At 40.3% G+C, this 11,369-nt stretch overlaps 1 protein-coding gene across 1 annotated transcript; it reads right to left on the bottom strand.

The window, feature by feature from the left end:
• Positions 1-144: 144 nt before the first annotated feature.
• LOC130907297 (sphingosine-1-phosphate phosphatase 1-like) lies at positions 145-9,463 on the bottom strand. The gene is made up of 3 exons (XM_057822198.1): positions 8,597-9,463; positions 6,658-6,747; positions 145-3,929 (listed from the first exon to the last, which is right to left on the bottom strand). The coding sequence occupies exons 1-3, from the start codon at positions 9,224-9,226 to the stop codon at positions 3,378-3,380; spliced, it is 1,272 nt and encodes a 423-aa protein (XP_057678181.1). The 5' UTR covers positions 9,227-9,463; the 3' UTR covers positions 145-3,377.
• Positions 9,464-11,369: the final 1,906 nt, after the last annotated feature.

Raw genomic sequence — 11,369 nt, 5'->3', positions numbered from 1 at the left:
TACACCGCCACTTCCGTTTGAACCGGATATTAAAAAACAAAAGCCCAAAAATGTCATTTCAACTTTTACACTCAAAATGTTTCTGTATCCCAAAATTGAACATTAGAATGCATTAACACAACAAAAAACACAACACAAACCAGAAAACACAAAGAAGGTAAAGATTTTAATACACTTTAGTGCAAGAACTTTGAAACATCCTGGTAATAATATAGTCATATTCAAGATGATACATTAAAAATACTGTATTTTAAACTCTAAATTTGTTTATGTGCCGACTTCAGCGCGCACTCGACATTACAGTAAACATCATTCACATGAGAGCGATACAAAAAGAGAAAAAGACAAAATAACGTGACAAAAAATAGTGGTGAATTAATACTGTTTACGACAATCAAATACTTAAAATATCATTTGGAATACATACTCGCGTTTTAGCCGACACGATTCGTTTGGTTTCTTCGGAGCAAAGTGATGTTGATCAAACAATACAAAAGATGAATCGGAAATACGAAATGAAACAGTGAATTTTGATTGAGCGGAGAGTTGCCGGTGGATGTTAAACATATTTTCCGTACTCTATGAAGGATGGAAACCAGCCAATTGTTTCTGGCTTCCTTCCTCCTCCAGTGTGTTGTCAAGTGCTTCTTAGCATTTAAGCTGTTTTGTCATTGAAACTCGTAAATAGGGCTGCCACAACCCAATATTGTGACCGTCCACAAGAATTTTTGCGACTGATTTACTGTTGTATCACTCTGGGCTTTACATTTTAGCTGTAATGGAACAAAAACGATGTGCTCAGAATAGTTGGACTATAATATTATGCATTTTGGAGGCGAAAATTACACATTTACAAACATACTGTCTGTATGTTTGTGTTCAAGATAACTCAAGAATGAATAAAGGGATTGTTACAATGATTTACAACTAAAATTTTTTGAAAGTTGTGTTTTTTCAACTGAATTTTGGACAATTTGTACCACTGAATCGACAAAATGAGAACTGTTTCTATCAGGTCAGATTTTTATGCTAATTTGATTTTTTTTTTTTTTTTTTTAATCTGATCTTCTGACTGAATCAATGACATTTTGGTGACATCATCAGTTGATTTTCATTAATATTTCTAATACAAAGCAGGTTTTGGAATAGAAGAATCTTTAAGTATCTATTACAAAACATATTTTGGGTAAACTAAGTAATAGACATTTGTCGAGTTAAGTACATTAGTGTAGTTCAGAAACTTGACCTGACTGAGCGAAACTAATGTGATTTCTTGATTCAGCGCATTAAAATGATCATAAATCAGCTAACGAAACATGCACAATAAATTTAGACCAGTGTTATCAAACTTGCAGGGCATGTAATTAATTGTGATTAAATTTTAGGGTAATTATGTCAGAAAATGAATTTCACGATAACCTAATAACAGATTAGACAATTTAAGGTAAATTAGCATGGTAGGTGTAAAGAGAGGGTCAAAGGTCACAAAGGTAAAAAATGATGCTTTAAAATTGGCTGCTTAGCCAGACCTTTGTGAAGTTTGCCCCCCATCAGGCGCAAATTTATATACATCAATCATTTGTGCTACATTTGCAAAAAGTTTCGTTTGAGCTGCTTTTTGAGTTAATTATTCTATTATATGTCAATCTAAGGTCAACCAGCCCCCCATTTAGTTTAAAAATGGCCAAAAAAATGGGGTAAATTGTTTGTGCTACGTTTGCAAAAAGTTTCGTTTGCGCTGCTTTTCAAGTTATTTACATTTCTTTTACATTTTATCTTCTTCATCTTCATCTTTTACACTAAGGTTAACAAACCCCCAATTTTGATCAAAAATGGCACAAGTGTGAATTGTTTGTGCTACGTTTGTACTGGTTAGTCCTGTAAACATTTTAGTTTGTACTGTAACGTTTTTGTAGATATTATGCTTTTAATTTGAAGTGATGACGTCACGTACCCCCCGTTTACTGCTAAATGGGACCTGATGTGGTGCCATTTGTTTGTTGGGTGACCCCTCAGTTATTGAGAGTTGGTACGCTCCGTCAATCGTGGGATATCGAAGGATTGCGTGACATCATCAGTCGAAATTAATATCTCAACATCTATAAAACGATAGAAGCACAAACTAGCACAAACATAGCACAAACGAATGGCACAACTTCGGATATATTTTGCAACATAGCCCCCTGCATGACGGCATCACTACAACTTAAAACCATATCGACCAAACAATTGCAGCACAAACAAAAAAATTTACAGCAATAACCAGCACATACAAAGCACAAACGACTGACACAATTTTTAGCCATTTTTAACCAAAATGGCTGACCTAAATTAATTGTAAACATCTAAAGAATGATAGCAGCACAGTTTTTAACAGCACAAACAAGCACAAACGATCGGCATAATAAGATTTGGCTTTGCAATGCGAATGCTCAGATAGTAAAGTTTTTTTTTTCTTTTTAAATAGCTTTTCTTCGGCACGCCGCACAGCCCTAACGTCTGACCGTCCGTCACCGCTCAGATATCAAAATGACCGAAATTTTCGTGCGACGCAGGTTTTTTTTTTGAATGATCTCCTAAAATTTTTCGTTCACCCGTAAACGTGGGGTTATTGACGAAAAAAAATATATTTTTAAAACGTATCTAGTCCTACAATTTTTGACCAAATTGCATAATTTTCACATAAAAAATTCCATAACGGTTATGGGCAAAAAGGTTTTCAAATGAATTTTACCAAAACTTATAGCTCCCCAAAATTCACCAAAAACTGTCCCATTCACTTCTAATGGGATACCATTGACAGCCATGCACGTCCAAATTTTCTATTCATTTTCAATGGCAGGAAAACATACTGTTGGTCCTTGTGATTTTAGACCATTTACCATGACAGCCCATTCATGTAAGTCAATACCATTGACAGCCATTCACGTCCATGCCATTGACGACCATGTATATCTAAATTTCCCATTCATTTCCAATGGCAGAAAAATGTTTGTAGTTGTGATTTGTGACCAAAAACTTAATATTACAGCCCATTGACATTCAACTGGCACCCAAGTAAGTCGATGCCATTGATTGTGGCAGCCCTACTTGTAAATAGTGCATTTTTTTCCCCAGACTATTTCCAGTATTGTATTTACAGCAGCGTTGTCATGAGAGACCTTCAAAACCCTGTTAAGTGAATTCCAATATTGGTTTCTGAATACTATATTTCCACTGCCATTAACGGCGATATTGCTGCTTTCCCCTGATGGTTCAAATAGTTCAGACGTCAATCGCCGTCGATGGCAGCCGAGTTTTCTGTCATTTTCAAATTTGGATAATACTCACGAGAAAAGGTAGGAATTTGGGGGTGAAATATCACCAGATTTTGCGAATTAGGCTAGGTATACGAGCCTAAAAAGGAGCGGCACGACGCACACACACGTGAACCCGAGCACGCTGTACACGATATATCGGTACGGCAGCTCCACCGCCATGTGCTGTCGCGCCCTTCGCACGTCATCGACGGGAAGCCCGCGCAACCGACACAGCAGCGGTATCGTAACGGCCTTCATGACCATCCGGGTTAGCAAAATGACAGCGATTCCTACGGCGAAGCGCAATAGCGAGTGCGCCACCACGCCGGCGCCCAGCGGGGGCAGCGCGAGCGGCAGCTCTGCCGGCGAGGGGTCGGCCATCAGGCCCAGTTGGTAGTTAGCGTGGGTGCCTAGCGCGGCGCCCGCCCCGGTGCCTAGCGCCTGCGCAGTGTCGCCGCGGGAGGTGCTCCACGAGTCCAGCGAGAAGGCGAGCAGTCCCAGGCTGACGTGCGAGGCCACGATGACGAGCGGCGCGTACGCGTGCGTCATGTAGAAGTTGTCGATTTTGTCCAGGGTTTGAGAAAAGAAGGCGAGGATGAGGAGCGTGTACAGGAATCCGGTGATCACTTCCTGCAACGGAGGTGAAAAAAAATATTTTGGTCATGTTTGTGAATTCGGTAGCAACAGTTGACTGATAAAACAATGTTTGGACTTGATACGATCAAACACAAGTTGCTTAGCAATAAAGTATCAATAATAAAAGATTATCTGATCATCTGATACATGCTAACTGCTTTCTTTCCATGATTGAACTTGCAGCCCATATTTCATGCTAGACATGTTTGGTAAATACTGACAAAGTTGGAGCATGCTATGACTTTCCAATACAGTAATTTTTTGCAGATAAAATATACCGTCAATTTCGGACTATAAGCCGCCACCCACCAAATTTGACACGAAAACGGCATTTGTTCATAGATAAGCCGCAGTGGACTATAAGCCGCAGCTGTCCTCACTGTATTATGGAATATTCACATTAGGGCTGCAGCTATCAATTATTTTAGTAGTCGATTAATCGATGAACTAGTTTGTCGAATAATCGAGTAATCGGATAAGGAACATGAAAAATTTAAATACCTGAGCTGAGCCTCAAACTGTATAAAAAAATAAATAAGGATCTATGTTTAACAAATGAACAATTGTCTAACTTACATAGCAAAATTTCGCTAGCTTAAATGCTATAAACGCTAACTTTTTTTTTTAACAATGCTCTTAACAAATGGTTCAGACACATAGTCCCACAAAAAAGTGCTAAATCTACTCATAAACTAAATTATGAATGCATTAAATAAACATTAGCTCAAAAAAAAATTTGCTTATGTTGGTCTTAACATGGAGCAGCTGGATTCACCTATATAAAATGGGGCAGACAAGAGGGCAATGTATCCACTCAAACCAATAAAACTGAATGCAAACACTTTCGAAATAAACCATTACAATGCCACAATAATTAAACGAATGCTCTTCTAATCGAATACTCGAGTTAATCGATTAATCGTTGCAGCACTAATTCACATCAAAAGATATTAATCGGTAACAGCTTTGCAGCGGTATCATTATACTGTCATAAGACCAAATGAACCAATATGAAGCTTTGAACCAATTGGCTGCAAAGCCTCATTGCTTCAAGAAGCTTCATTTGGCCATCACTGCTCCCTTGGGGGAGACAGTCAATCTCCGCTAACACCTGTTGTCAACACTGTTGTCGTCCAACATGCTTCCTAGCATGCATTGCAGCACTACAGATGTAAATAACAATCAAAATGTATGTTCTGTGCTAATTATTTCTTCAGTTACTTTTTCCAGTTGTTTCATTCATTGCTAGTTATGGTATTTGGTAACACACTATTTGACAGTGGCGCCAAAAGACTGTTATAAGACAATAATAAATATGACATGACACTGTCATGAGCAGTGTTGTCAGTAAGAGTGTGACAATATCTCGATTAGGGCTGCAGCTATCAAATATTTTAGTAATCGAGTAATCGACTGAAAATTCTATCGATTAATCGGATAAAACTTTTTTTTTTTTTTTCAGGTAAAGAGCAATTATACATACACATGAGAAAAAAAGCCATTTAATCTAATATTGAACCATTTTCAGTCAATCAATGTCTTTATTTTCGATGTACATTGTTGAAAACAGCCAACAATTGCATCTAAGATGTGACTAGAAAAAAAAATTCACTGCTTTCACTCAAAAAACTTCTAGACCTTATATATATATATATATATATATATATATATATAAAATAAAAAATTTCTGACCTAAAAATGTAATTACGCTTGATAAGACATATCACTTGAAAGCTGCGCGTTTTTCCCACGTGTTTCAATTTAGTTTCCATCTGTGTCAAGCTATTTTTAAGTTAAGTTTTAAGTTAGCCTAAACTGTAAGTACTGGTAGGATTTTGAGTTTTTGCAGTGTTCAAAATAAATGTATGATACCTGCTGTATTGGAGCACATTTATTCAGCAATGGCTACTGAGCTAAAACTGACAGTTAGCTTTATTATGTTTTAATTTTACACCCTCATCACTCTACGGCGCTGTGTTTTTCCAGATTAAATAAAGCCTGTATGTAAGACACGTTAGCCACGCATCGACAGTGGTCATAATCAATAGAAACCTAGCCCTCCGAAGGGCTAACGTTACGTGAGCATGTGACAGTAATGTTATATTTATTAGCGATGAGAAGTCTACTGCTTAAAGATGGCGGCTGTTTACTAACGCTGCCCAGACGCAGCAGAGTCTGTCATTGCGCATCTAGCCCTAAATGCATGCGATATCTATGAGACGCATCGGACACTACCTGCTACCAAACTAGCATCATGCGGGCGTAGTTTTTAGCAACGTCGGCTGCAGTAAGTTTTTTTTTTAAATTGCTTCTTCCTCTACGCACGTGACGTCAGCGCATTGTCCCGCATTAAAAGTAGTCCGGGCAAAACGTGATGCTTCGAGCTGGCAAAATTAAACGATTCCACGAGGTGAATAAAATTACTCGGATCAGTTTTTAAACTCGAGTTATTCGAGTTGCTCGAGTATTCGTTTCAGCTCTACAGACTAGTTATGAACACCCCAGTGGGACTTGTGACACTGTTTGACTTAGATTTGAATCAGGAGAAAAAATAAGTTTATTTTGTGCTGTTTTTTTCTTGTCGTTGATCCTAATCACAACAGGAAAAACTGGCACAACCTCCCCGGCACTCTTGATTTTCTGAACCACGTACGGGGTCATTTGCAGGACAGTCAAGTGAGGTTCTTCAGCCAAAATTCGGAATTCTAGCATTAGCGCTTACCAGAACGGAGTGCATCCCCATGTAGACTCTGCTCACACAAACCAGGACGCTCCAGCACAAAGCCACGCACAAACCCAACAGAAACGGGTACTGTCAAACACAAAACAAGACAATAAATGTTATTCTTTCCCCTCTCATGTTGAAATGTTGACATTCTTAGATTCTTATCTTCTCCTCGCTCAGCCCAAATATGTTGAAGGTCAACAGCGTTTGATGACGGTGACATTTTTGTCTCTATTTTTGTCATCTTCTCCGCTTGTTTTTGCATTCGCATACAAAACTAAAGCATTTCAAGTCACACCTTATCAGCAGGTAGTCCGATGTTAATCAGGTCACTGCTGATATTAGATATTAAAGTAGGATTTATGAGGATTTAAAAGGCACACTCCGCAATGTCAGATTGACCTCCATTCTACCAGACCTCATTCACAGTTCACACACTGTTAAAAGAATTTGAAAGTTCAAGTCAACATATTTCATTTGCGAGTTATTGCACAATTTAAAATTTCAAGTAAACACAAAAAAATGTCAAGTAAGCACAACTTACATTTCAAGTTCTGCTTATTCAGAAATGTGTTCTACCCTAAATCTCAAAGAACCTTAGTAGTTAAAATAAATATATCAAAATAACAAGTTAATCCTTTCATAAATGAAAAGAATGAATTCTAATTTTTTTTTTAACCGTTCAAGCAAAACTAGGTAACTTTTCAGTTTTGCTCGATTTTAGCGACCCCGGTGGACAAAAGCGGTAGTGTTTTGCCTCAAAGTGCGTACGCTGGATAAAACAGGTCTTAAATAGCATTATTATCTGAATTAGAATCATTATTTTGAGACAATTCGACTATATACAGGAAATTAATAGTCTTTTAATCCGTCGTTCAAACAAGCCTACCATGATAGGGCTCTAGCGTCCCCAACAGGAGGATGACATCGGCAGGGTCATGGTTTCATCTGATTTAGAATTCAACCCATTGAGGGGGAATTATTCAGAACGAAGAAAATGCGACGAAGAGGGCCGCAAAATGTCATTGTTTGAGTCTCTCTACTCCAATATTTTTACAGGATATTCTTTATATCGAAATATTTTTCCCTAATTGCTAAATAAATGGTACGGTCATGACAAATAAAAGTCTTGTCCCAAACAGAATATGAAGTCATAAAAATGCATTTATTCAGTACGACATGGCAAAATTACTCCATAATGGTCAAAAATGTCGACTTCACCTTTACTGTCGCACCTCCCGAACGATAATTTATGCCACCGTAGTTGGTCAGGCTTTTGTCATTTCCCTGCCCCAGCTTCAGAGAATGTAAACAAACCAAGAGGAATGACAGCTAGCCAACATGCTAACCCGAACCGAGTGACGTCTCAAAGTCTTATTTTTTGCTTTTCGAAGTGAAAAATAACACATAACTAGCCCGGTTCATGTCACACGGCGGCGAGGTTGACGATTGTCTTCGCCGATCGGTAGTCTGCCCGGCGGCGAGCAAGTTACAGCTCGTTCCCTTGCTACGGAGAGGAGACCTCGCCGGGAAGCAGCTGGAGAGTACAGCCGGACAAACCTACAGACGTCGGAGGAGCGCGTAGCGGCCACACGGTCAACACGAATATGGCGTAAAATAATGCTTTACTACATGGCAAAGACGTAAACAAAGCGGGGTGCAGTTGTTGTGCAGCTAACATGGCAGGATGTGTCTGAGGAGAACTTTTCTAGATGTCAGTCCATGATCAAACATAAGTAAACAGTCCTTTATTAATTAAAGAAATATTGTAGTATTTACTTTGTAGTCGCTGTATTCTCGGCCATTTTTAACACAAAGTTGCAATTACCGGTGGGGTTTAAATTTTGACAGAACACTGGGCACACGAAGAGGGCAATAAGCCGATTTGACGCCACCGGTAAACACTTGGTTGTTTTCTTTTTGGTCTTTGATTTACCTGCCATCGTCCATAAGTGAGCATGAAGAGGCAGAAGGGGATGGCGGTGCCCGTCATGGCGTGCGTGGACGGCATGCTGTACTCGGAGTTGTAGAAGACCTCCACCTTGACCACGGGAGGTGAAGCCGGCCGGGACCAGCGCACCATGTCCTTGGTGGACTGACCCACCATCAAGTTCCAGGCCCACACCACGATGAGCCGGCGGCTGACCAGGGCGTCGATGTTCCAGAAGACGAAGGGGAAGAAGACGATAAAGAACATCTCGTTGCCCAGCTCAGTGCCGAAGGTGAACAGATAGAAGAGGAACTTGTTGTGGATCAGGAACTCCTGGCCCACGTCGCCGGTCAGCGAGTTCCTGCGAAGGGGCTTGGCCCGGGCGGTGCGCTGGTCCTCGGGCTTGGGGTCGCTGACCGTCCCGTTGGCGTGCACGGCCGCCCCGTTGCCGACCTCGTCCCCGGCGCTCCTCATCCGGAGCCCGGGGCCGTCGTCGCGGACGTCCTCCCGCGGCTCGCTCGCATTCTCCGGAAACGTCCCCCGGACCCCGCAGAGGTGCTGGAACCTGGCCACCAGCCGGGGGTCCTGGAGATACAGACACGTCTCCACGAATGTTTTGACGACGTCCGTCGCCATGAAGATGAAGGAAAACTACACTGTGTGTTAGCAACGCTTTACTACCGCCGACGCTCGCATTCAGAGGCGAGCCGTAGCAGAACGATAGAAGAGATTTGGAAGAGCAGCATCCAAAGTCCGTTAGAGTGGAGTGCTGTGTTGCATCACGGAGCGTGGCCCGGTTCGCGGAAGCTGCTCTTTACTGCGTCAAGTCACGAATCGGCTCGTTACCTTTCCAAGGCGGTCTTCGTCGTTGGTTGACTGTTATTTTTTCTTCGATGCTTTCCGCTTCCTCTCAAATCCAGGGTTTGTGTACTAGCGCCCTCTGCTGAATCTACAGGGCATTACAGAAGGTTCATTTCGAGCTAAACTCTGAAGAGATGTGGCCGCAAACAGGGATTGATGGATGATTTAGATTTTAGAAGATGAATGGATGCATGGATGGATGGATGAACAAATTGATGGATGGACGGACGAATGGATGGATGAATTGATAGTTGATGGACGAAATATCGAATGGATAGATGAGCCAAGGATGACTTAATGAATGAATGAACAACAGATGGATGGATGAATTAATAAGTGGATAAAATGATGATTGGACGAATTGATGACTGCATGGCTGGATGAACAAATTAATGGATTGATAGATGAACAAATGAATGATTAACGAATGGATGAATTAATGATTAGATGAAAGGATGATTGAACGAATTGATGACTGCATGGCTGGATGAACAAATTAATTGATGGATGGATGACCAAATAAATGAATGAACAACAGATGGATGGATGAATTAATGATTGGATGAAACGGTGATTGAACAAATTGATGACTGCGTGGCTGGATGAACGGATGGACGGATGGACGGACGGACGGACGGACGGACGGATGGATGAACTATTGGGTGAAAGGACGATTGAACAAATTGATGACTGCATGGCTGGATGAACAAATTAATAGATGGATGGATGGATGACCAAATGAATTAATGAACAACAGATGGATGGATGAATTAATGATGGGGTGAAAGGATGATTAAATTAATTGATTACTGCATGGCTGAATGAACAAATTAATGGATGGATGGATGACCAAATGAATGATTGAACAACAGATGGATGGATGAATTCATGATGGGCTGAAAGGATGATTGAACGAATTGATGACTGCATGGCTAGATGAGCAAATTAATGGACGGAGGAATGACCGAAGGATGACCAAATGAATGAATGAACAACAGATGGATGGATGAATTAATGAGTGGATGAAAGGATGATTGAACGAATTGATGACTGCATGGCTGGATGAACACATTTATGGATGGATGACCAAATGAATGAATAAATGAACAACAGATGAATGGATGAATTGAAAATGAATGGCTGATTTAATGGATGAATAATAGGTGAATAGGTGGATGGATGGGTGAATGAATGAAATAAAAATTGATGGCTGATTTAATGGATGAATAATGGGTTGAATGGATGGATGGATGGATGGATGGATGGATGGATGGATGGATGGATGGATGGATGGATGGATGGATGGATGGATGGATGGATGGATGGATGGATGGATGGATGGATGGATGGATGGATGGATGGACGATAAATGAATGATTTGATGTGGACGGATGAACTAAGTGACGAATGAATAGATAAATGATGTAAGGTTGACTGAATGAGCAGATGATAGTTGGATGAATTCATGAATGGACGGACGACCAAAGGATGACTGAATGAATGAATGAACAATGGATGCATAAATTAATGAGTAGATGAAATGATGAACAGACGTATTGATGAGTGCTTAGCTGGATGAACGTATTAATAGAAGGATGAATGACCGAAGGATGACCAAATGAATGCATGAACAGCAGATGGATGAATGAAATAATGGATGCATGGCTGGGTGAACAGATTAATTGATGGATGAATTGGAAATTGCCGATTCAATGGATGATTGGATTAATTTAAAATGGACTGAAGGATGACTGAATTGATGAACGATGTGTGGCCATATGAACTAAATGATTGACGAATGTATAATGGGTGGAAATTTGACTGACTAAACGAATGAATGAATAATAGATGGATGGATTAATTTGTGAGTGGATGGCTAAATGACTGAACGGTGAAGGGATGGATGAATTAATGAAGT

This window comes from Corythoichthys intestinalis, chromosome 19 (assembly GCF_030265065.1).
Source record: "Corythoichthys intestinalis isolate RoL2023-P3 chromosome 19, ASM3026506v1, whole genome shotgun sequence".
NCBI lineage: Eukaryota > Metazoa > Chordata > Actinopteri > Syngnathiformes > Syngnathidae > Corythoichthys > Corythoichthys intestinalis.
This window is presented reverse-complemented; position numbering and strand designations above follow the sequence as displayed.

Excerpts from the sequence above, each read along its gene's own strand:
- LOC130907297 (XM_057822198.1), bottom strand. The coding sequence starts at position 9,226 with ATGGCGACGGACGTCGTCAAAACATTCGTGGAGACGTGTCTGTATCTC. Across the intron at positions 6,748-8,596 it reads TCACTTATGGACGATGGCAG|TACCCGTTTCTGTTGGGTTT; the intron begins GTAAATCAAAGA and ends TGTGTTTGACAG. Across the intron at positions 3,930-6,657 it reads TGGGGATGCACTCCGTTCTG|GAAGTGATCACCGGATTCCT; the intron begins GTAAGCGCTAAT and ends CCTCCGTTGCAG.